This window comes from Eutrigla gurnardus (genome assembly GCF_963514095.1).
Source record: "Eutrigla gurnardus genome assembly, chromosome: 10".
NCBI classification, from domain to species: domain Eukaryota; kingdom Metazoa; phylum Chordata; class Actinopteri; order Perciformes; family Triglidae; genus Eutrigla; species Eutrigla gurnardus.
The window spans coordinates 28,462,890-28,489,866 of NC_139924.1; the positions used below are offsets into that span (position 1 = coordinate 28,462,890).

At 46.2% G+C, this 26,977-nt stretch overlaps 1 protein-coding gene across 2 annotated transcripts; it reads right to left on the bottom strand.

Moving 5' to 3' along the window:
• Positions 1–193: 193 nt before the first annotated feature.
• LOC311019536 (mediator of RNA polymerase II transcription subunit 13-like) lies at positions 194–26,970 on the bottom strand. Of its 2 annotated transcripts, XM_084019057.1 has the most exons (30): positions 26,042–26,969; positions 24,973–25,207; positions 23,955–24,123; positions 19,547–19,692; positions 19,073–19,270; positions 18,219–18,413; positions 17,982–18,138; positions 17,790–17,897; positions 16,656–17,369; positions 15,823–16,036; positions 15,413–15,440; positions 15,177–15,298; positions 14,982–15,072; positions 14,697–14,893; positions 14,407–14,606; positions 12,953–13,842; positions 12,695–12,862; positions 11,884–12,107; positions 11,565–11,760; positions 11,101–11,488; positions 9,605–9,821; positions 7,881–8,072; positions 7,573–7,796; positions 6,878–7,020; positions 6,637–6,795; positions 6,376–6,558; positions 6,147–6,292; positions 1,877–2,041; positions 1,193–1,293; positions 194–1,107 (listed from the first exon to the last, which is right to left on the bottom strand). In XM_084019057.1, the coding sequence occupies exons 1-30, from the start codon at positions 26,105–26,107 to the stop codon at positions 975–977; spliced, it is 6,369 nt and encodes a 2,122-aa protein (XP_083875183.1). In that variant the 5' UTR covers positions 26,108–26,969; the 3' UTR covers positions 194–974. The 2 variants fall into 2 exon arrangements, with proteins under 2 accessions (XP_083875183.1, XP_083875182.1); XM_084019056.1 differs by having other exon boundaries at positions 15,177–15,440; positions 26,042–26,970.
• Between the last annotated feature and the right edge of the window lie 7 nt (positions 26,971–26,977).

Consider the following 26,977-nt stretch of genomic DNA (forward strand, 5'->3'; position numbering starts at 1 on the left):
CTATTTTTAATAATTTAAAGAAATTCAGGCCTAAAGTCTCATTTCTTTCTTGGAATAAAAAAATTCCAACTACAAAAATAATTGAAGTTATTGGTTGCATTTAGAGAGAGAGAAACCATCAGTGGTGGTCTTGATTTGAGACCGAGACTAGAACCAGTTTAAAAACAAGTCAGCGAGAACGAAGAGCTTTAGGTAGACGCACTTTATTCCTAAAACAGAAGCTGCACCATCAGTAGCGGCACACAATTATATATACACATATACACACACAATTACCTAAATCTGTTATATAAAATATATAATCTGACAATGTACCTTTTAATTCCTCTTCAGAGCTCATTGAGTTACTGTGCGAGAGACTCTGGAGCCGAAGCGGAGAGACCGGTCAGTCTCGTCCACTCGTTGGGACACAAATGCCCAGGCCAGCTTTTACTTCATTTTTACAGCGTGGCAATAAAAAGGTCTGTACCCTTTGAAAAAATAATATTCTAAAAGCAATCTACAGCAAATTCATTTGAACAGGTTTTTCCGTGTTGTAATTTGAAAATTACACTTTTAAACCAATTCCTTTACAGTGAGATGTACACACCCTCTAGGATTTGTAATATATAAAAGATATTAAGCATTAAAAATTCCACATTTAAAAACTTACAATAAATAATATATGCAGGCATTTCATTAAGATAAAATTTCATAGATTGCAATGTACAGTCATTAAAAAGACAATTTATTTCACCTTTTATGAAACATCCCTTGATCTTCCAAAATGCGAAAAATGGATTCTTGGCATCTGATTGATTGATCAGAAACGTGTGGTCAGTCAGTGTTGCATGAGACACACCGGGGGGGAGGAGGAGGAGCTACGCCTCCTCCATTCACCCTGATGGAGTGTGAGGTCCTTTTGAGCGGTCAGGCGATCCACGGTTCGACTGAGCCATCCAATCAAATCTCAGCAGTTTCGTCCCGTTTAGAGTTCAGAGCATGTTCATGATAAAGTTGTACATCTGGGTGAGCACCACGAAGTGAACGGGCAGACAGGAGCGTCGGTCCTGGGTTGCAGGGTCGCACGTCAGCCAGGAGAGGGCGTTGTACTGCTCCAGAACGAACCTGTGATGCAGAAACGGCCATCAACACACACATCATTCCTCGTATCTAAACACACAGCAGACTCTCCTGATCCGATGCACTGTACCTGAGCACGTCGGAGGTGTGGTTGGAGTCCAGGGGGTGGGAGTGTTTACTGTGCAGGAGCTCGTCTGATTGGACAGAAGACACGTGCAGGTGCAGAGAGGCCTGGGGGGGAAGACGGAGACCCAAATTAAAAGTGATTTCATTTCTGCTACACAGACATTATTTTAAAAGATCTCTTCTGTTAATGCCACCACTACTATTAATGCTACTACTACTAAACTACTACCAACACCAAATGTAGTTGGAACCAGAGGGCCTGGGCTGCACCAGATTTCTGCCTAAAAGCCTATTAAGGCAGTTTTTTTCTCACCACTGTCGCTGTAACTCTGCCCCTGGGTGATGTTGGGACTTTGAAACTGCATTGACTGGAAATCTTGAGCGTATTCTAGTCCTGCTCAATGTGTTAAGTGTCCTGAGATCACTTCTGTTGTGACATGACACTATAAATAAAACTGAACTGATGCATTCATACATTTATCACTACAATTCTCTGGTTTTCTGCTTGTAAAGTAAAAATATCTTTACATGCATCGTTGCATTTGGCTTCAGTAAAGTACACTGACATTTAAAATAAATTAGCCAATTAATCCATGAGGAAAAAAGGGGGGGGGGGGGGGGGGGGTGCTCTGTTGAGACTAAGAATGTCATGAATCACAGATCAGCAGTGAGAATGGATGGAGTGTACCTTGAGGAAGAGTGGGCACTGGTTCTGGGCCTGAGGGCAGGCGGACCAGAACCAGTCGGGCAGCGGGCCGGCCTTGGCTGTGGAGACGAAGTAGCCCAGAGCCATCGGCTGCTGCAGGATGTTCAGAGCCTCCTCGTGGGACTCCATCCGGTCGGCACACTGGCCCTGCAAGACGAGGAAACGAGGAACGTTCAAGAACACGAGACGAGGAAACGAGGAACGTTCACGAACACGAGACGAGGAAACGAGGAACGTTCACGAACACGAGACGAGGAAACAAGGAACGTTCGTGAACATGAGACGAGGAAACGAGGAACGTTCACGAACACGAGACGAGGAACGTTCATGAACACGAGACGAGGAAACGAGGAACGTTCACGAACACGAGACGAGGAAACGAGGAACGTTCACGAACACGAGACGAGGAAACGAGGAACGTTCGCGAACATGAGACGAGGAAACGAGGAACGTTCACGAACACGAGACGAGGAAACAAGGAACGTTCGTGAACATGAGACGAGGAAACGAGGAACGTTCACGAACACGAGACGAGGAAACGAGGAACGTTCACGAACACGAGACGAGGAAACGAGGAACGTTCACGAGACGAGGAACGTTCACGAACACGAGACGAGGAAACGAGGAACGTTCACGAACACGAGACGAGGAAACGAGGAACGTTCACGAACATGAGACGAGGAAACGAGGAACGTTCACGAACACGAGACGAGGAACGTTCATGAACACGAGACGAGGAAACGAGGGACGTTCATGAACACGAGACGAGGAAACGAGGGACGTTCATGAACACGAGACGAGGAGACGAGGAACGTTCATGAACACGAGACGAGGAAACGAGGAACGTTCACGAACATGAGACGAGGAAACGAGGAACGTTCACGAACACGAGACGAGGAACGTTCATGAACACGAGACGAGGAAACGAGGGACGTTCATGAACACGAGACGAGGAAACGAGGGACGTTCATGAACACGAGACGAGGAGACGAGGAACGTTCATGAACACGAGACGAGGAAACGAGGCACGTTCAAGAACACGAGACGAGGAAACGAGGAACGTTCACGAACACGAGACGAGGAAACGAGGAACGTTCACGAACACGAGACGAGGAAACGAGGCACGTTCAAGAACACGAGACGAGGAAACGAGGAACGTTCATGAACACGAGACGAGGAAACGAGGAACGTTCGTGAACACGAGACGAGGAAACGAGGAACGTTCACGAACACGAGACGAGGAACGTTCATGAACACGAGACGAGGAAACGAGGAACGTTCGTGAACACGAGACGAGGAAACGAGGAACGTTCACGAACACGAGACAAGGAACGTTCATGAACACGAGACGAGGAAACGAGGAACGTTCGTGAACACGAGACGAGGAAACGAGGAACGTTCACGAACACGAGACGAGGAAACGAGGAACGTTCGTGAACACGAGACGAGGAAATGAGGAACGTTCAGGAACACGAGACGAGGAAACGAGCAACGTTCACGAACACGAGACGAGGAACGTTCATGAACACGAGACGAGGAAACGAGGAACGTTCATGAACACGAGACGAGGAAACGAGGAACGTTCAAGAACACGAGACGAGGAAACGAGGAACGTTCAGGAACACGAGACGAGGAAACGAGGAACGTTCATGAACACGAGACGAGGAAACGAGGAACGTTCGTGAACACGAGACGAGGAAACGAGGAACGTTCACGAACACGAGACGAGGAAACGAGGAACGTTCACGAACACGAGACGAGGAAACGAGGAACGTTCGTGAACATGAGACGAGGAAACGAGGAACGTTCACGAACACGAGACGAGGAACGTTCATGAACACGAGACGAGGAAACGAGGAACGTTCGTGAACATGAGACGAGGAAACGAGGAACGTTCACGAACACGAGACGAGGAACGTTCATGAACACGAGACGAGGAAACAAGGAACGTTCACGAACATGAGACGAGGAAACGAGGAACGTTCACGAACACGAGACGAGGAAACGAGGAACGTTCGTGAACATGAGACGAGGAAACGAGGAACGTTCACGAACACGAGACGAGGAACGTTCATGAACACGAGACGAGGAAACGAGGAACGTTCACGAACACGAGACGAGGAAACGAGGAACGTTCGCGAACATGAGACGAGGAAACGAGGAACGTTCACGAACACGAGACGAGGAAACGAGGCACGTTCAAGAACACGAGACGAGGAAACGAGGAACGTTCATGAACACGAGACGAGGAAACGAGGAACGTTCGTGAACACGAGACGAGGAAACGAGGAACGTTCACGAACACGAGACGAGGAACGTTCATGAACACGAGACGAGGAAACGAGGAACGTTCGTGAACACGAGACGAGGAAACGAGGAACGTCCATGAACACGAGACGAGGAAACGAGGAACGTTCAAGAACACGAGACGAGGAAACGAGGAACGTTCACGAACACGAGACGAGGAAACGAGGAACGTTCATGAACACGAGACGAGGAAACGAGGAACGTTCGTGAACACGAGACGAGGAAACGAGGAACGTTCACGAACACGAGACGAGGAACGTTCATGAACACGAGACGAGGAAACGAGGAACGTTCGTGAACACGAGACGAGGAAACGAGGAACGTTCACGAACACGAGACGAGGAACGTTCATGAACACGAGACGAGGAAACGAGGAACGTTCGTGAACACGAGACGAGGAAACGAGGAACGTCCATGAACACGAGACGAGGAACGTTCATGAACACGAGACGAGGAAACGAGGAACGTTCGTGAACACGAGACGAGGAAACGAGGAACGTTCACGAACACGAGACGAGGAACGTTCATGAACACGAGACGAGGAAACGAGGAACGTTCGTGAACACGAGACGAGGAAACGAGGAACGTTCATGAACACGAGACGAGGAAACGAGGAACGTTCGTGAACACGAGACGAGGAAACGAGGAACGTTCACGAACACGAGACGAGGAACGTTCATGAACACGAGACGAGGAAACGAGGAACGTTCGTGAACACGAGACGAGGAAACGAGGAACGTTCACGAACACGAGACGAGGAACGTTCATGAACACGAGACGAGGAAACGAGGAACGTTCGTGAACACGAGACGAGGAAACGAGGAACGTTCACGAACACGAGACGAGGAAACGAGGAACGTTCGTGAACACGAGACGAGGAAATGAGGAACGTTCACGAACACGAGACGAGGAACGTTCATGAACACGAGACGAGGAAACGAGGAACGTTCACGAACACGAGACGAGGAAACGAGGAACGTTCATGAACACGAGACGAGGAAACGAGGAACGTTCGTGAACACGAGACGAGGAAACGAGGAACGTTCGTGAACACGAGACGAGGAAACGAGGAACGTTCACGAACACGAGACGAGGAAACGAGGAACGCTCACGAACACGAGACGAGGAAACGAGGAACGTTCACGAACACGAGACGACAATGCTTCTACAATGACAGTCTGGTATTTTCATTTTGCTAGCAACTCTGATTTTCTATCCTGTTACTATAAGGTTCTGATTTAGTGAGCTTGGGACATGAATAGTCAGAAATGTTTTAAATGTATTCATATTTACCGACTTTATAAAATATTACATCTACACAGTCAGTGTTCATCATGTACGTTTATTTTAAACACACATTGACTTCATGAGATTCGTACGTTTCACTGTGTCGTCTTTTTCTGAATGGTTTACACATCTAGTGGTCAGAAAGTTACACTGCCCCCCAGTGGCCAAATATTGCATTGTATGCACTCGCAGCCATTCAGAGCTCCACACCTGTCGTGGAGTAGTTTGTGTTCTGTGTGTCTAAACCTTGAAGCAGCCAATACACATCGGTGTTTTGTAGTCCAAATTAATTAATGCCTGGATTCAGATGTCTTGCATTGTCCCACTTTTTTCCGTTTCCCGGGAGCAGTAACTTCATTATTTCAGCACATCGGCACACGTTGAAGTCTGTTAAACGCTGCATGACGCATGAGGAGTTTCCCTCGTTTATCTGAGCCCGTCTTTTTTATTATTTATAAGCATGATCTCGATATCGGGCTCCACTCCTTAGGTCACATTAAAATGCTGAAGTTGCTTTAACTCAGTAGATGATGGAAGAATAAAGACATGTTGACACCAAAATGTAAATTGTTCTGTGTGAGCAATAAGAGGTTGAAAACTAAAATGGGTTCTTCTGTGAGAGACATTTAATAAATGAGTTCTAAGAGAAGGTACAGACCTTGCTTCCGTCTCCCCCCTGGTGGTAGTGGGAGCCGGGGGAGTGAACGGGTGAGGTTGTGGGGGAGTTGGGCAAGATGTTGATGAGGTCTGGATCCACCATGTCGTTGTCAAACAGGTCGAAGATGCCCATTCCATCGGATCCGTCTGCAGAGAAGAAAACACGCTGGGGTTGAGCAAACATTCCAGTGGTGGATTTCTTCTCAGGCGTTTTCAGCTGCAGGACTCACCAGGGTTTATGGGGTTGAAGTTGATGTCGATGGGCTCTGTGGTGTTAGTGTTGACCTGCACCATGGCGGAGGTGGGGAACACCAGGATGTGGGTGCAGGAAGTGTCCTGAGGGGTGCTCAGCTGCGACGTCTGCATGTTGAGTGTTGTGCTGCGACCGAACACCGAACCCGTCGACACGGAGTCTGCAGAGAACGAGAGACGCGGCGTCAGATCCAGAAACGTACTCAACTTAACTCTCATCACGGGGGTTTTCCTCTTACCTGGCATGATGACGAAGGAACCCTGGGGCTCCATGGCAACCAGACAGGCGCTAAGGATGCTGGGAGTGTCGGCAGCAGAGATGCCACACAACCGACACGTCTCCTTCAGGCGTTTACTGAGCGACTGCAGGTTCCTCCTGCTCAGCAGAATACTCCAGTCTGGATGGGGATCACAGCTCGTCAGTGTTCATGGATTTAATGACGGTCTACAAGCACGGCAGGTGTGTGTGTGTGTGTTTACCTCTCAGCTCGCCGTGGCCCATCCTACCAAGCCGCCCGATGACCACCCTCCAAGGCAGCGATGTCACCTGCACCAGGCCGAGGCACCACTCCCACAGCTTCTGCAAACCCACTCGCCTGGCTGAGCCCTTTTTCCTGCGAGCCCTGAAACACACGCCGACACTTTAAACCAGGGTTCAAGTCAAACGCAAGCACTTTCCAAGCATTTCCAGGTGCATTTCCATGCTTTTCCAGCCCCTTCCAGCTGTGGTAAACTCCATATTTGTACCAATCCAATGGTCAGTATTCAGTCTACTTATTATGTCACTTGTTCATCACATTAAATGAGATGTTATTGTCCTCTAAACAACCAACATGATGTTTGGAGACAGCTTTTTACAGAAGGACCACAAATGAAAGGAAAACTAATTCCACTAACAGATCCACAGAAATATAATCACCAACTATTTTCATCATCTGTTCATCATCAAAAGTCATTTTTCATAAAGAAATGTCAGAAAATGCTGTTTTCAGTCCCTCAGATATGGAGATCTTCTTTTCTCTGTTCTATCATAGATGTCATCACATACAACACACATTTCAAGCACTTTATTCTGAATCCAAGCACTTTTCAAACCTTGAAAACCCCACACTAAAACTCGAGTGTTTTCAAGGATCCAGCACCGTACCACCCCTGTGTAAAACACGTGCACTGACCTGTTGGGCACGTCGATGCTGATGATGCAGGTCTCCAGCAGCTCCCCGTGCTGGTCGGTGCAGGAGGCCAGCAGCCAGCGCTGGTCATGTGACAGGCAGTAGCCGACAAACAGGACGTTGTACTTCTGGGAGGCCTCGCCGAACGTCTCGCCGAGCTCCGTCTGCTTGTCCTTCACGGGCGCCAAGATGAATGGCGGCGTGTAGAGACGCAGACACTCGGGCCTCTGCGGAGGTAAACGGGTTAGTTAAAGAAGGAGTAAGTGTCGCCGGCCGGTGTGAGACGTGCAGCTGAAGCCGCTGAGCGTTACCTCGGGGTTCCTGAGAGCCATGTCGATGGCCAGACCGGGGCCGAAGCCCGTCAGAGCCTTGAAGTTGGTGGAGTTGGGCAGCGGACGCCGGCACTGCGTGAACACGGAGAAGGCCAGCGACTTGAGGTGTTGTCCGTAGAGGTGGCGCTCGCCGCTACGCACCGGCTGCAGCAGATACTGGCAGGGAACGATCTGACGGGAGTAAGACGACAGTGAACGTTACACGAGGTCCGAACAACACAGGGTCTATTCTCCGCCGCACGGTTTCAGCTCTCGAACCACATGATCGTACTCGCCAAGGTGAACCCCTCATCCCCTTCATCCAGAGCGTGGACTCTACCTCTACAGGCATCTTTACTTGCTTTTAGTTAGTGATAGCTTTCAATAAAAGAGGTTTGAAGAGAGAATCTGAAGGAAAATTCTGGGTGAGATCTCTTAATACTCATTCTTACTTACTAACAGAAAAGGTAGCCGTTACATTCAAATAAATTAAATGATCAAATGTAATGTTTGGTAAATACAAACGTCATGTTCCAGCTGTGTTGTATTTGTCTGGTTTCACTGAGAACATTCAGCTTCATCTAAACTGTTAAACACACTTTACTGGGAATCTCCGTCCGTTTCCTGGCTGATTAACATCAAGGCCCAGTGGGACGCAGTAACCCCCTCTCCCACACGCAGCTTTAACAGCAGCTTCACATAAAACACCACCATGCATCTTCTGACAGTCTCTCCGTTAAATCAAATCATATTCAGGTGACCCTGTGAGACCCACTGGATCCTCGGTGATCCCTGCAAACATCACCGTCTCACGGAGGCTTCAGTGGTCTCAGGTTTAATGCTACAGTTAAGACTTGTCGTATGAAACTAGAGGACTCATGTCATGTCGTCGGGGGAGGGGGCTCAGTGTCGCTCCCAAGTTTGCCGAGGGAAGGACTGTAAAAGGCTCCCGGGACCTCCTCGCACCTCGAGATATTTGAATTAAAACCAGTTCTACGGGTTCAGACCAAACCACTTTACTTTACTACAGTGTCTTTGCTTGCAGCATAAATGTGTTCTCCTATTCCAAAAAATGCTGAATTTGTATATTTCTGCATACAGGTTTTGAGCTTGCACAGAAGTGGGTATTACTGGAAAACCCCTTTGTTGTTCCAGGCTGACTGCACTTCCTGAAGAAATACCATCTCATTTTAGGAAAAATTAAATAGTGAAGCAGACATGAAGGGTCTCAACAAGCGTTTGAAGGATGTTTCCAGGATGTTAAACACATTTAACAGAGAAAAGCATTTAAAAAAGGATGAAGACGGGGAGAAGCTGGAGCCTAATGTTACACATCGGTGTAAAAGTAAAGCACCACATCAAATTGCATCCACTAAAAGTCTGTCTAAAGTAAGAGAACGTGTCTGATAACAACAGGTAGAAGCTCCCCACAGAAATAGACCTTTATTCCGAGTGTACAACCGTTTATTTCTGGATTTTCTGGTTTCACCACTATACACTATAAACCAGCTCGATCCCTCCAAAGACCAACGCTGAAACCGTTCTCACACCTATTGTGTTCCCCCTGCGGCATGTTGATGCAATTCAGTATCACTGTTTCACAGGTGTTGCAGTCACCGCCTCAATTAGTGTCTGCTAACGAGTGCCAGTCCCAGTCCCCCCCCCCCCAAATCCAGTGGATTGTGACGGACAGGAAGCATGCGACAGGAGACCGGGAGCCGTACCTGCACGGAGACCGCGTTCCTGATGCGAGCGGGCAGGAACTGCAGCATCTCCATGTAGCAGCGCAGCAGGCCCAGCGTGTAGGCGCTGGAGTGGACCTCGCGCACTGCGTCCTCGTAGCTGAAGGGGTCCACGATGTAAACTACGATGGCAGGCGGGTAAGACACGGCGTGGGACTCTCCGTCCGTCGGCTTCCCCACTTTGTCTCGCTCCATTGTGCTGTTGATTAAAACAAAGACTTACAACTCAGGCCTCAAGAAAAAAAACCCACAGGAGATATTTTCATCCATCTTTATCTGATCACACCGGAGGAACACCGGAGGAAACAACACTGTTGTCAGACGAGTGACACCTTGTTCAGGTAGTTTTCTGGAACAAGAATTAACAAGCCAACGACCTCACAGCTGGCTCCTCCTTTAACGCTACAGTGGTTACAGGAAATTATATATATTTGGGTCTCCGTCTCGCTTCCGAGAAGAGAAAGCTAACAAGCTATCTAGCCAGACATCCATCCTCTCTCTTCCTGGTGAGCTGCGACATCACTTTTCTGGTATAAAAACAACTTTGATAGACATGGTTAGAGTTTAAAATAGTAAAGATTTAATGACATCGGTTAATTAAAAAAAAGTTTGCATGTCAATTAGGTAGTAAATGTGAATCTTCACTGAAGTTTAATGGAACATCAAAAAACACCCAGATGAATGTAAACTACTAGCGATCAGAGCTTCCTGTCTGTCTGTCTGTCTGTCTGTCTCACCTCGACAGCGGTGTGCAGTGATTGGCTGCAGCATGTTGTCACGTCCTACATTTACATATGTGAAACTGGATGAAACAGCTTCCTGTCTGTGGAACAGCTGTGTGGACCAGAAACCCAGACAGAATGTGATGAGTCGGCTGTAGGAGAATGTGCAGCCCGGCTCTGATTGGTCGGCTTTATATATATATCCATGCAGAACACACCGCTTTAGAAAACAACCTCCGTCTATACGCAGACTGGACATGCATGAGCCGCTATCAACAGGAAGCAGGTTGGTTACGCTCGGGCTTGGTTACAGAAAACACAGTATTAATGGACTTCCTATCATAAAAAGGTTTCCATCTACAGTTCACACACACAAAAAGACATTTAGTGGAAAATAAACTACTTTTTAAAAAGAGTTAGTTATGTGGCTCTGAGATCTCTCTTTCTCTATATATATATATATACACACACATTTTATTGACAGATTCATATTTTAACTCTATTTTATCACAATTTCCAAACATAATAAAAGGGAATATTTATATTTGCTTAATATCAGCTGGATTCATGTGTATTTTTGGACTTTTATAATTTTTGAAAGAAAAAAGTTGGGGGATCAAATAAATCATTTGCTGTAATTCTGCGCTGTTGAAGATCTGTAAGTAATGATTCATAAGAGTCTTTGTCAGTAAGCAACTAAGGACAAAATGTGATCTCTGTCTGGATGATTATCGGACTCTCAGGGCGGTGACCTACCTCTCCGGTGGCTCAGTGGGCCCTTGAGGCTGGTTAGCAGAGGGCCCGTTTTCTGCCGGCGCTCCTCCCTGCAGGTTGGACTGGGGGCCGTTCTGGGAGGCGGCGCCCTGCAGCCCCCCTGGCCCGAACGCCGTGTAAGAACTTGGCTTGGCGGAGGCCATCCCCCCGACGGTCTGGGAGCCTGAGGTGGAGGAGGGAGCGGGGGTGCTGTTGACCTGGGCAGGCGGGGCAGGCTGGGCAGGCGGGGCAGAGCTGGTGCTGGAGCTGGTAGTGTTAGTGCTCTGGGGTCCTGAGGAGGTGCTGGAGGTCTGGGAGGAGGAGGAGGCCACGGTGGGGCTGCGCTGGGACAACAGGGAACTATCCAGGGACTGTTCCGACAGGTACGGAGCTGAGGAGGGAAAGGAACCATCAGTTGGACAAACTATGTGATCACTTAATGAAAGATTAATGAGTCGAGATCTTACCTAGATCATAGCGGCACACTTGAGCAAAGAGCTTGAGCTTATTAAAGGCTTCATTGTTTCCGTCTCTGGCTGCCATCTTAAGGAACCAGTCACTGAGGGGCTGCTCCGTCATGCTCCTGCCTTCCGTGGTGCCGACCTTCAGGACGCCCTCCGGGTGACTCTTACAGATGGGCCTGTGTTGCCCGAGCTGACACGCCTGTCGACAAAGATAAATAAAGGGAGTGAATGCAAAAAAACGGAACTGTATGAATCACTTTATAAAAGCACAAAAAAAAAAACATGTCGGTACAAGATGAGTTTCCTCCCGCCAGGTGCGTACCTCATACATAGTACTCAGATCTTTGAAGAAAGTCTTGGCTCCGTGGAGCAGAGCTTCGTTTTCCGGGCAGACGACGACGTATCCAACATCTCTCTGGGAACCGAAGGGGTCGAGGAGAAGCTTCTCCCAGTAGGGCAACCCGAAGGGAGACAGCACCACGAAGTCGTACTCGTAGCCCACGAGGAACGTGGGGATGGGCAGCGGCTCGGGAGACTCGTCTGTACCTGGAAATGTTAGTTCAGGGTAACTTACAGGGTTCCTACACCTTTCCCAACAGCAAATTCAAGCATTTCAAGGTGCATTCCCATGCTTTTCCAGCCCCTTCCAGCTGTGGTAAACTCCATCTTTGTACCAATCCAATGGTCAGTATTCAGTCTACTTATGATGTCACTTGTTCATCACATTAAATGAGATGTTATTGTCCTCTAAACAACCAACATGATGTTTGGAGACAGCTTTTTACAGAAGGACCACAAATGAAAGGAAAACTAATTCCACTAACAGATCCACAGAAATATAATCACCAACTATTTTCATCATCTGTTCATCATCAAAAGGCATTTTTCATAAAGAAATGTCAGGAAATGCTGTTTTCAGTCCCTCAGATATGGAGATCTTCTTTCCTCTGTTCTATCATAGATGTCATCACATACAACACACATTTCAAGACCTTTAGTCTACATCCAAGGACTTTCCAAACCTGGAAAACACTACTCTTCAGCACCCGTATGAACCCTGAATTTAACCACAACGATGTTCGAAAACAGATTTTAAATAATAGTTTGAGATAACGCCGACTAGGAACACGTACCATATGATCCCCTCCCAGCCATCTTGTGGAACTGTTGCCAAGTGAGTGGACCCTGAACGCCCCACGAGCGCACGCTCCTCTTCTTCTGGATGGTGTCCTGCAGCACCGGCTGGAGGGACAGCAGCACCCGCAGGACGTCCTGAGAGAAAAGCTTGCTCATGTCTGCGGCTGCAAAAAGGGAAACAAGCACATTTATTTTTAGCACATTTGCGGTTAAAATAAAAAAGGTGGGAAATATGAGCTTTATGTAGTACATACATTTGCATTTTGGCCACTGGTGAAGACAGGTGGTTTTCACTAGTGTTTCATCTACTTTGCCTCCCGACATATTGTCCATGAATTGCCTGCCGTGCTCCAGCGCCATATAGCAGTCGTTATAACAGTCTCTCTCCTCCACCCTCAGAAACGAGCTGGGGGCGGAGCTCTGCTTGGGGTACTCCACGCCCGCCATCGGGGCAAAAGGGTTGGTGCACTGGTCCTGCAGCAGCAGGATCAACTCGTCCGGCGGTTTCTCCGTCAGGCTGCCGGCCTTGCGCGTCGTGGAAGCTCGCAGCTCCTCGAAGCAGCGCTCGGTGTCCCGGCTGGAGTCGGAGCCCCGGACCACCACGTCCAGCTCGTCCTCCAGAAACAGCCCCGCCGACTGGCCGAAGCGGCGGTTGGTGACGGCGCTGAAGCCGCATGTGCACGGGTACTGGGCCTCGCCGTTGTCCTTTAGGTACACGCCCACATCCGCCCCTCGGATGTTCATGTTGCAGACGCAAACGCAGCAGCTGTCGAAGTTGCAGTCCTTGAAGAGGTTCATGACGGACTCGGAGAGGATCAGGGTGACGTAGAGGCTGTGGGCCTCGGGGATGGAAGGGACGGTGGCCGGCTCCACGGAGCTGAGCGGCCGGCAGGTGGAGGCGGTGGAGGCGGGGGAGTAAAGGTCAGAGTTGTCGTACTTGAGCGAGCCCTGGACGCTGGATGGGCCGCGGGGCGTCCGTGGAGTGCGTGGGGTGCGAGGCGTGGGCACGGAGAAGCGCGGCGTGGCCGGGGAGGGCAGGATGCCCGTGCCGCTGTTGCTTGGAGGGGCGCTGCTGGACATGAAGGGGGTGTGGGTCTGGGGGGTGTAGGTCTGGCTGTAGTCCGGCTCCACACTGGGGACATTACTGTGACGGAGAGAGGAAAATCAGAAACGCCATTTCCACAAGTATCTTCTTCAGCTAAACTTCTAAACATAATTACTATATGGAAATTAACTGCATTTAAATCCAACATCTTATCCAATTTAAACTTCTAACATACTTTTAAAAAGTGCTTCTTCTGCTAATTTAATTTATTCACTTTTTGCAAAATATCTCGACTCAAATTACCATTTCAAAAGTCAACAATGAATTCAGTCAACTCATTTTGTTTTTCAACAGGTTGTTATTAAGTAATTAGTTAATATGACATAATTATAAATACTTTTTCTTATCCGTGTGGCAACTGAAAAACAATTAGCACCTTCAACTGGTTCCAGTTAATTACTTTTATTTGCCATCACATAATGAGGCCGAAGTTTCAGATCTAGTTGCAGTTACAGGAAACGTATACAGTCTGTAATACGTTGCTTTAAATGAAAACAAACATGTTAATGAACATAATGAAAATGTGAAAGATAAAGTGCCGCCAGACAATAACTCCATACCCAAACGGTCCTCTTCCCCGCTGTTAAAACTCAAAGCACCGACCTGTCTTTAGTGAGGATGTTGATGTTGGTCACCGGGGGAATCAGCTCCAGTTTTCCCATCGTCCAGCTGGGCGTGTACACGCAGTCCTCCGGCACTTTGATTGGGAGCAGACACTGGCTGGGTAGCAACTTCAGGGGGGCGTACATGGAACAGCCGATTAACAGCTGACACGTCTCTGGCTTGTATACGAAGGAGAAGTCCTAAAAAAAAAAAAAGAACGGTGAAAATCGCTGAATTAACAAAAAGCTCCACTTGCTTCACACTTGACAGGTGTTTGACGTGTCGTGCACCTTTATTTCGGATGGCTTGGGGCTGCAGAATCCCTCCTCCACCTCCATCTTGAAGTGGTTGTTGAGCTGGCTGCCGTCCAACAGGGTGAGGCCCGACCCCGCTTCCAGGCTGTCCTTGCTCCCGGAGTTCATGGGGGAGTAACCCTGCTGCTCCAGGGAAGGCGGGGTGGGGAACATCTGGTGCAGGTCTGCCGAGCCTGCAGAAATAAGACATCGTTACCCCTCTAGGAACGTATGGAAAACAACAGCAACATTCAGTGATTCAATGAGCCTCGGCCTCCTCACTTATGCAGGACAGAGAGTCCGACGCCGCCCCCTTGTTGTCTTTACAGCCAAACTTGTCGTCTGTACCGACGCCGACTCTTTTGGATCCGGGCTGTGGAAACAAAACCTTTGATAAATCTTCTATTTCAATGTTTTTACAGGCTTTAAAACCAGCAGCAGTTTCCAGAACACAGGGTAAGAGACGGATGCTCTTACCGCTAGCTCGTCTTCGTCCGAGTTGAAGATTTTATCCAGATCGCTGTAGGACACGGCCAGGTCGTTCTCGTGGATAAGGCTGGTGGAGGCTGAAGGTTTACTGCCTGATGGATTCTGACCATCTGCACCGCGAAAACAAAAATCAAGACGAGGCCGTGAATCAGACGCCACAGTCCAAACATTACATTTAATTAAGTGACAGACAAACAAACGGACACAAGGGAAGGTATTCTTACCGTCTGCTGGTCCAGCTCCTTCCTCCACCTGGGACACAAAATGAAAACCATCACATGAGATCAGGACATGTATGAGGGTGCCTCCATTTGTGTAACACGTCAAAACCTGGAATTTGGTATTATATCCTATTTATAAAGACATAAACTGGAATACTGGCACGGCTGGGGAATCTTTAAATACTAGTGAGATGTGACAAAAAAAAGTTTCACTACCGATAACAAAATAATGAAACTTTTTGTCAATACCTCAATGATTGAATGAATATAAATGTAATTGTATTTTTCCATTGAACAAAAACAGAACTGTAGCAAAACAAATAGTCTGAAAATTCTAAAATCTAATACAAGACTATTATATCTAAAGACTTAAACCAGGAATCAGAAGCAGATTCTTAGTATCGGGAACCCACCTTGTGTTTCTTGCTGCCGTCTCTCTCCGCTCCAGGCTTGTCCTTCTTCTCGGTGAAGCTGAACTCATCGTCTCCTTCTACGAAGGCGTAAGGGTCCGGCTCATCGCTGTGTTCCCCCTCTCCTCGGGAGGACAGATGGCTGTTTCTCCGCTGGGCGTAGGTCTGGATCAGCTGCTGGCAAACCTTCAGGGGCTGCGTGGAGCCCGACATCAACCTGAGAGAAGAAACGGTGCAGAGACACTCAGACAGATGCTATTTAAATTAACAGGGCTCCTCCACCTTTTCCAAAGTCAAATTCAAGCACTTTCCAAGCATTTCAATGTGCATTTCCATGCTTTTCCAGCCCCTTCCAGCTGTGGTAAACTCCATATTTGTATCAATCCAATGGTCAGTATTCAGTCTACTTATTATGTCACTTGTTCATCACATTAAATGAGATGTTATTGTCCTCTAAACAACCAACATGATGTTTGGAGACAGCTTTTTACAGAAGGACCACAAATGAAAGGAAAACTAATTCCACTAACAGATCCACAGAAATATAATCACCAACTATTTTCATCATCTGTTCATCATCAAAAGTCATTTTTCATAAAGAAATGTCACAAAATGCTGTTTTCAGTCCCTCAGATATGGAGATCTTCTTTTCTCTGTTCTATCATAGATGTCATCACATACAACACACATTTCAAGACCTTTAGTCTAAATACAAGCACTTTTCACACCTTGAAAACACCACACTAACATTCAAGTGTCCTTGAAAACACTTGAATTTTAGTGTGGTGTTTTCATGGATTTCCAGCACCCGTACCAACCCTGAATTTAACACTCACTCTGTGACGGACACGACACTTTCCGTTCCTCCCCCTGAATCATCTCGTATCTTATCCACGGGGAGGTGGGGGGTCAGGAAGCTGGAGGCCTTCTTCCTGGGCAGGTTGAAGTACTTCCAAGGGTTGTGAGTGGAGTCTTCGTTGGGGTTGATGGCTGAGCCCACGAAGACGGTGGGCTCCAAGGTTTCGCTGTAGGCCGGGGGGAAAGGCAGAGGCAGAGGCATGTTCTCCATCTGGGGCTCCTCGGGCGAGCCCTTCTGTGGCAGCAGGCAGGGCTCCACCGACGGCGGGTAGAACGGTTGGTGGATGGGCGTGGACGAGTTCTTCATCCCGCCCGGCGTCATGTCACCTTCCGTGTGATCGCAGGGGTGCGGGCTGAGGGGAGGGGGAGGCGGGGACCCGGCGAGGTCGGCGCTGGGGGGGCCGTGCGTGTGAAGCGTTGGGGCTTTGGAGGCCACCGTGTCCACGTGGTGCAGGCTGGGGTACGGGCCCTCCTCCTGCGATCTCAAACACAGCCTCTGGGTCTGCGGCTCCAGGGACAGGTCCTCGCTCACCGAGTTGCGATGGTGAAAAGGCATCTGCGGCCTCTTCTGCTGCTTGTCCCCCTTTTCAAGCTTCTCGCCCAGCTTGTGCTTGGGGGCCGACTGGGCGGGCTGGCCTGACGAAGGCGGGTGTCCTGAGATGCTGCTGGATCGCTGTTTCTGATTCTTATGTCTGTGTGGAGAAAAGAACAAATAATGTTTCTAGGGAATTTATTGTTATTAAAAAACATTCATTGTGGTGAATTGCCATTATCAGGATAATTATAAATATCGATAAGCTGTCTAGAGATGGCAAAATAGACCCTGAATAAATACAGGATATTAAAATACATTTTTATTTCTATTTATGCAGGGATCACTTATGATTTATGAACATCTTATTTAAGGTTATTTGATTGTTTTACAAAAAGAGATTTAACCTTTCCTAACGTAACAAAATATTATGTTTTAATCATATTTTGATGGGCAGGATATTCATAACATGATATTATTACACCTGCCCACGTCTAATGCTGACAAGATACTTTCTTTTAATTGTTAACATACAGTAAATCCCCAAAGACCACTTTTGATTGCATTCCATGCAACATACCGTGAGCAGTTGCAATGCGGCCGGTGAGTACACTCCACAAAATCCCAAAGTCCAGCGCTGTCCGACTCCTGCTCACAGCTCCCGTTGATCAACGTAGTAAACTTCCTCCTATTAAAACAAAAGGCAGATCCAATCAGTCAGCGTGGAGGCGCTTCTTTGACCCAAAAGGGTATTTGTAAGGAAGGTACATACTTGTTCCCTGTTCGGTTTATGTTGTACTCCTGCCACACAGACTCCACCATCTGGCTGGCCAGTCTACGAGGGATTTTACCGCCGTGAAGCGTGTTGTTAGAGCTGTAGCCGTCCGATGCAGAGGACAACCGGAGCCACCTCTGAGCAGGCTGGTAGTCTACGAGGGGTGACAAAAAACTGTTTAAGAAGCAGGAACAAAAAGGCAGAGGACGTGTCCATGCAGCTCCAAAGTCTCACCAGTCTGAGCCTCCTCTGGTGACGTGGGAGGAGTCAGGGTGACGGAGGACATGGCGGGGTCTCTGTGAGCGGCCTGGCCCTGCTGAGCACCACACAGGCTTCCTGAGGTGTTGACGGAGCCCTGAGGGGCCACAGCAGGGAGGTCCGACAGGGGGAGAAGCACCAGGCAGGACGGGTAAACCATCCGGACCCCCGCTGCAAACGAACAAAACACAATTATTCATTTAAAAATCAGTCTAGAATTATTATTAGTTAGCAAAAACTCTGGCTGCTCTGGGTCAGGAGCACTGACCTTTAATTAGGTTATTATTAGATGTACGATAGTATTAAGTATCGGTAGTACTGAAATATATGTGCTTGGTCTGGAAAAAAGGGGTATCTCTAAACTTCCTCATCTTCATTTCCGTTCAATGGAGATTCTACGGAAGGTTTTCACGGACCAAATAAGCCGAACATTTGTTTTCCTCATAGATTTCTCACCATATAGTTCTTTTCATTATGTATAATTCATTTACACAAACATTACATTTAAACAACAGGATATTGCTGCAGTATTTTTATTTATTTTAATCTCTTTCTAGCATTCTGTGTAAACCCTCGCAGCCATCTTCATGTTGTTGGGAGAAGAATCACACCGATAGCTGGAGGAGGCAACGGTGAGATTTTCATTCATGTTTTATTGCAGCTGTGTGTTGAATTCCAGACCATCCAATTTATTAGAATAATACCACTTGTCCTTAATATATAACATCAGTTTCTCAAACAGTCTATCCTGTCAGACACGAAACTTATTCTTTAATATCCGTCAATGTAAAAGTTCAGCAACACTTTATGTAAACATTGCCATGTCTTACCGACGAGGACCTCCACGGCTGCCAGCGAGTCATCCTCCCAGTCCGTCTCCTCCATCTTTTCTTCCTGGGTCTGCTTGGGATTGGGGCTGATTGGATAGAACTGCCTCCACTCTTCTATGAGCTTCTGAGTCGGGTGGTCCGACATCTTAAAAGCCTGACCGGTGAGGGTCCCGTTCAAGCCGTACGGGCTCAGGATAACTGGAGGGCAGAGAGGAACATCACAGTACTGATGTAGGACAACTCCAAAGTCAAATTCAAGCATTTCCAGGTGCATTTCCATGCTTTTCCAGCACCTTCCAGCTGTGGTAAACTCCATATTTGTATCATTTCAAGACCTTTATTCTAAATCCAAGCACTTTTCAAACCTTGATAACACCACACTAAAAGTCATGTGTTTTCAAGGATTTCCAGCACCCGTACCAACCCTGTAGACGTGTAAAGCTGTTATTTTAGCGGCGTACGTGGCCGGCGTACCTTGCAGCGGGCTGGAGTTCTGCTGTGCGAGGCTGAGATGCTCCTCGTTCAGTCGCTGGAGAGGCTGATGTTGAGCGATTTCCACACTCGTGCACACGTTGCTGTCTCCATGTACGAAGAAGGTGAACGCACAAGACAGGTGCTCGCTGTCGAAGATAAAAAAAACAAGAGGCATTGTGAGTTTTTACAGAAGCATTAATAAAAAACAATGTCTGTGGATTGATGCACACAATGTGTAAAAGTGTAGAAGCTTTTAGCCACAGGCCGCGAGCGATAAACGCTGAGGTCAGCATGACTGAGTCACACTATGGAGAATGCTAATCAAAAACAAAAAAACACCAGAGCTGGAGGAGACACCTGTGTGAGACAAGTTGTGTCGGCGCTGCTCCGCCTCTGCAAGATATGTGAAGGAAAACGCATCCATCATGCCAGTAAGCCCCGAACCGTGTTACAACCACGAGACGTCGCCATCACTCATTGTAAAAAAAAAAAAAAAAAAAAAAAAGGGGGCAGAAAGGAAAGAAAAGGGGCGGAAATGATGTGAGAAGCATGAGCACCAACACCTCCAATCAGATTGGTGCACATAACACTCTGCTTCATTTTGAACCTTTATGAGACCTTCGTCATGCACGACCTAAAATACGACCTGTTCAAAAATAAACAGAGATAATTATAGTCCTGAAATGTTAAAACAATATTCATATTTGTTTTCTAACTACTTCTGGAAGGCCGGGCGACTAAAACACACTAAAATAGTACTTGTTGACATGGTTGCTGTATAAAAAAAAAAAACCCACAGTGCACACTCAGCATTTTCCAAAGACTGCCCTGTTCACCAGCCAGACAGCGGCGGCGACAGAGAGGCTGCCAGACTCTTCTGTTAGAGGTGCTGCCTCAACACACACCAACACACACCAACACACACACACACGTGTACACATCTTTAATGTAGAAGCAGAAAATAAACCAGCAAGCAAGGAAATCAACTCTCGGTCTGTACCAACAACTCTTTTTATACAGCCACTAAAAACTCTCATTGACAGGGATGCGAGCCAAAAAAAGAGCCGTGCATCAAACAAGTCCGCTCGGACCAACGGAGCCAAATAAAAAGAGCAACAGGCTCAAATTAGCTCGTCAGGGAACTCCAGGATTCACCAGGACCCCCTAGTTCAAGGGGCTCGGTCTATGTCACCACGCTTGTCTGCAAAGAGGTAAGGAAATACAGCTGTGCACCCCCTCCTCGATCCAAACCAGTAATTTATGCTCCTGCTGCTGGTTCACCTCAGGCTTGTATTCCTACAACACAGACCGGTTTCTGCCTTGCAGTTGTAATGAGTGGGTGGTGTGTACATTAAACATTTCTCTGGATGCGAGCCATGACCCTTGAAATAAGAAAGTATGCAACACGCTGGATGACAGATGTGAAATTAGTTATTAGTTCAATAAATGTGTAATAATCCTCAACAGTCACCAAGGCCTTGAATTTAAGGGTGAAAGAAAATAGGATCGGGAGGATGAGAATACATTTTTGGGTTAAAAAAAAGAAAAGAAAAACACCCTGCTACATTACAATGTGTAGCACACCGTTCTTATTAAATCCTCTTTGATAACACACATTAACACACAGCACATACCGCCGGCCTCTGACCTCACGGCAGACACAACAGGGAAATCAAGCCGAGTCAATGAGGTAAGCTTGCTAGTATTAATCAGGGCTCCTACACCATTTCCAAAGTCAAAGTCAAGCACTTTTCAAGTATTTCAATGTGCATTTCCATGCTCTTCCAGCCCCTTCCAGCTGTGGTAAACTCCATATTTGTATCAATCCAATGGTCAGTATTCAGTCTACTTATTATGTCACTTGTTCATCACATTAAATGAGAGGTTATTGTCCTCTAAACAACCAACATGATGTTTGGAGACAGCTTTTTACAGAAGGACCACAAATGAAAGGAAAACTAATTCCACTAACAGATCCACAGAAATATAATCACCAACTATTTTCATCATCTGTTCATCATCAAAAGGCATTTTTCATAAAGAAATGTCAGAAAATGCTGTTTTCAGTCCCTCAGATATGGAGATCTTCTTTCCTCTGTTCTATCATAGATGTCATCACATAGAATCAGAATTCCTTTATTGTCCCGCAACGGGGAAATTTGTTTGCCACCAGCAGCCAAAGGACAGTATGTTACAAAAAACACAATATTAATAATAACAATAGCAAAAAATTAACAATATAAATTAAAATGATGTAAAAAAATAGAATAGAAATAGAGTAGACTTGTTATATACATATAAACATGATATTGTATAAAAATTACCAGCAGTGAATTTTGTTTTTATATACAATTTACAATAAAGTATAGAGTGCAGAATGAGGTCTATTGGGAGCAGTGCTTAAGCACTTTTCAAACCTTGAAAACACCACACTAAAAATTCAACTGTTTTCAAGGATTTCCAGCACCCGTACCAGCCCTGATGAATTTGAAGCAACTTAAATTGTGTTGCTAATGTTAACCACTTATTATTTACTTAATTACTCCTCTTCATCCCCGATCGGTAATAAAGCTGCAACGAGATCTCTCCATCACATCTCGACCTTGACAACATGCTGTGCTTCTCTCCATGACAACAGCATCTCGTCCATCCAGCAGCTCCTTCCAAATTTAGAAAACACCAGCTAGCAGAGCCGGCTGCTGCTTTTTTTTTTTAACGTTTCTTTTTATACATTAAAAGAATGTTTAAAATTTAACTTGGCGGCATTGTTGAGATTAACAAAAACTAATTAATGACAAATTATAAAGGATAAACAAATAGAATTACCATTTTAAAACAGACATTTTTTTATTTTAAATAATCTAGAATGACAAAGATGTTAAATTCGGGACGACTCAGGTTGTCTTTTCGGAGTGTGGTGAATAAAAGTTAGTTGAGTCACATTATTGCATCAGATAAACGCTACTGTTGCAGGGGGACGGGGGAGCGTATGCTGCGGGATTTCCTCCCGGTGAAGCGAGCACTTGCAGGATCAGGATTTCCCACGTTCACAGGGTCTAGTTACTGGAGTCTAAAGTGTGAGTTATTCAGAACTAAATTTAAAATGCTCCACTTTCTTTCTTTCACATTCACACAGCCGGCGCTGCAGATTTTCTTACAGTGCACAAAGAAAAGGCAGCGAATGGACCGTGAGGACATATTCACTGAATTTGATTAGAAGGACACATGCCGGCTTTAAATACTCCCGTCTTATGATAATAATAAAAAATAAAATGACTGGTTATTATGAGAGGATTCTTACAAAGAGAAGCACAACTTCTGCACGAATCTAGCTGTAAATGATTAATTCATACGGTTACAACTGACCTCAGAATACACACCTGTATGTGTTAAATCCCCGCCGCGGATGCACAGTCAACAGTCTAGTGGCACGGTTACACAAAGCCTCATGTTATTTGTTCTTGTAAGAAGATGATGATGTCTCCCATTAAAAACAGTTATCAGCTTATAACAACATAGCTGATATTACAGCCCGAGCAGCATCTCCCCCCAAATGGGATTGTGAACGATTAAAAAGGCCGGCAGAGGCCAGAACATGTTATGGGAAGTTAAAAAGCACAACTTTATTAAAAAAGACATCTGCCCAGAGAGGCTGTCCACGCTGCAGCACACATGTGTACAACACTCACAGTCATCTGTCTTTAATACGCCTCGAACAAGCGTGGAAAAACCGAACACAGGCTCCAAACCCCGTTCCCAACAAATGTATCACACAACACAGTAAATCCACATCTTTATAAAAGACAACTGTAACAGCCGATATGCACATGCTGCAGACTGTCTCAACCAAATACTGACCCAAGTTCAGCTCTTCCACAAGAACATACATCTTTCTGGGCTGCCATATTCAACTTCAGCAACTGTGCTACTTCTTGTGTGTTGTAAATTACGTCGAGGTAAACATGTGCTGGACATTTTATTTCTAGTCACTTTCTATTTTATATAGCTTTTGTATAGATTCTAATGTATGTTTAATGTATGTTCTATGTATGTTATTGCTACTGGATGCTTGAATTTCCTTCGGGATCAATAAAGTATCCATCTATCCATCCATCTATCTATCTATCTATCTATGTAGGTGGACATTAAATAATACGGACGATGTTGTCGTCACTAATTCTTACTCCTCGAGATAACATCAGCATGTTCACGTTAAAAACATGAGTAGAATCAGTCGGGATTTAAGTGAGTCAGGTAGAGCGATGCAGGTAATTCCCACAGATTCAAACGCAACGCAACGCAGCCGCGGCTGTAAACTCCTCTTGACAACATAACAATTAGTTGGGTCGGACCTATTTATGGCACGTCATATAACTCTGTTGTCTGCTATTAAGAAGCGGAAACGTACCTTTTATTAATGGTCTTCTCCTCCTTCTGGTATGGCTTAACGAACCACTTGCCGATGCGAACGAAGCCGCGGTTCATGAGACACCGCTCCAGCAGGTTGTGGATGGCTTTGAACAGGAGCGTTCGACATTCGTAGGACAGGCCGCTCTCCCACTCGCCATCCTCCTCGCCTGAAACAAGACGGTGACGTTAAAGAAAACAGCCTTGTGTCCACAGTAAACGGTGAGGGGGACTGAGTTCCATCTTTCTAGTTGTACGATAACTTTTAAACACATTTTTGTTTGTACAAAGTGAAATGTTATTGTGAAAAGCTTTAGATCCGTTTTCCAGGTTTAGTTCACTCGTGGACTTTTTATGGATGCTGCTCCGCTCAACATGTTTAATCACGAGTCATATTTTCTAATGATAATAAACCTTGCAAATGTGTTTGCAGCCCTCCCTGCCTGTGTTGTTTTCTAGTAAAACTTTAACCCCCTCAATATAGGAGACAGAATACCTGGTCAGTGCTGCAGTTTAGGGAGTCCCCCCCCCCCCCTCACACACACAAATATAAAGATTAACAAAGCTGTCAGGTGACTACTGCACAACACCTTTGTATTACGCTACCACACCAGTCTGCACCTCCGTGGCCGAGATCCAACGGATTCCACAAGGCTTTAAGAGACTTTATAAAATACCCAGTGGCAACAAATCAGTTCTGCTCTCACAAGTTATCATCATCAACACCATCAGATATTCTACCATTAAAACTGCATTTGAATTATTTGCTGCCGTTTAGAATGATGGCCTCATCGTCGAACACTTAACACGTTTAAACACGAACTGCGGTTTTCCACAAATGGATCCATTTTGCCTGCAGCTGTTAACTACAACCACGCTCTGGATTTCTTTTAGACTTTGTGGTGACAATTCTAAAGCGACGATGTAACTGTTTGGATTGCATGTGAATACTGTTATATACTGTTGCTATTTACACATTGTTTGAGTGTAACACAGCTATGTTACACACACACACTTACTGGAGAGCTCATTGTGGATAAGTTCGGCGAAACTGGGGTCGTCCCCCCACCAGAAGAGCCAGAGCTCTCTGCGACCCGGGGTGTGGTGCCTTCTCCACACGCTCAGCACGTCTGCCGTCAGGCATCGGCTGAAACTACACAAGATAGGGTCCTCCTCGGTGACGGGGAAGAGGATGGGCGACGAAGTGGGTCCTTGCCACACGAAACGTCGCCATTTTATTCCAGTCAAATCAGCCTGGAGAAGAGAAGAAGAAAAAGGCAAAGGTGAGAATGTAAACAACATAGCTGCACAGCATCTAAAGCCAATCATCTGTTGTTAACGGCATAACTCAGTGGGTCTGTTTCCACACACACACACACACACACACACACACACACACACAGAGTGATGGGAAACTCAAGACTGGTGTCATACATGAAATCAATTTGAATGAAAAAAAAGTTGAAAACGGAGACTTGCTGACATCTTGGAAAGTTTTGCAATACTTTGTACATGTGACAACACAATCATGCCTTGAAAACACAACTGTCACGTGGTCATTTACTCAGCAGTTATGGACAACTATTAATGACACACCACTACCACGAAGTCAGGTTAAAATTAGATTAGTGTTGTATTTTCTCCCTAATTTGTAGCAGTAATTATACAATTTATCTACCGATATGTAACATCAGCTGATGAGTCACTTTCATCATAGTTAAAAAATGTGATGTTTGACAGGTTTTCAACATAATTAAAGCCTGTTGGGGTTGACCTGTTAACCATCGCCTAACAAATCAATGCCTGCTAGTTTCTTGCAAGCTAACGCTAGTGTAAACACCATCGTGGCATTTCCCACGAGATTAACAACGTGCTTTTTATTTGTTGATTTATTTTTTGCTAATCACACATTATAGAAAGTTAGCCGGATCACGGATTTTTGAAGCAAGTTGCAGGCCCCGATTGCCTTCACGCTGCGTCCCTGCACACTGACGTTACAAAGCTTGTTGCCTGATTAGCCAAAATGGCTTTCTGGCCTCTTCTGTATCACAGCTAGCTGGCTAGTTAGCTTAGCAAGTAGAGACTTACCAGGCAGAAGAGATTGGAGTGGCAGTCCTCCAAACTGGCCCCGTTTGGTACAAAGCACGAACTCATCCTTTTTGTTGTGTTTCCTCTCACTGTGTGGTTGTAACGTCGGAGTCCATTGTCTCAATCACCATCGAGGAGGAGGAGGGGGACGGGAGACAATATCGGCAGTTAGCTCGCCGGGTGGAGCGCTGTTGTAGTTATATCCCCTCCGTTAAAGCGCTGACCAACTTGCTAGCCAACACAGGCTAGCTCGCCGCTAGTCAACCCAAGACAACTTCTTAAAAAACCCCGGCGCTAGCCACCAATGCTAACGTTAGACAAGCAAGCGTCAACTGTAAAGCTTACAAGCTAATCGACTCATCAATCCCTTATTTGAAAAAAATCTCTTGATGGTTATTAGCCCCGCAACGCTTTTTTTGCTGCTACATTATCGTAACATCAAATAGTCCCAGCACTACTAGTCTTGAACGTTCAAATCAAAAACACACGGAAAAAGTTAAAGATGCGCAGTAAAAAAAAATAAAAATACGAGCTCGAGAAGTTAAAAAAAAAAAAAAAACTTCACCCCCCCAAAAAAGCTTAGTCCCCCCGGTGTGTGCTAATGCTAACGCCAGCTAGCTGATCTGAAACAATTTCAAAGCAAAGGAACTCTCCCCTCCCCCTGATCTATCTCTGCTAGCCTGCTAGCACAAAAGCTAACATACCAGAGCTCCGGCGCTAGCTTGCTTACTAGCTAAATAAAACAATTAGCTAACAACGCCCCTCCCGCTTCGCTTAAAACCGCCGCAGCGCTCCGTCATAGTTGAAAAAAAAACACTCTTAAAACGGACGGAATGCCAAATCGACGGGGACTTTCTCATCGGCTACTTTTTCTCTGCCAGATCCATTGGGGTCCTGCAGATTTCCATTATTTCAGTTCATGGATTGAATTCTTTA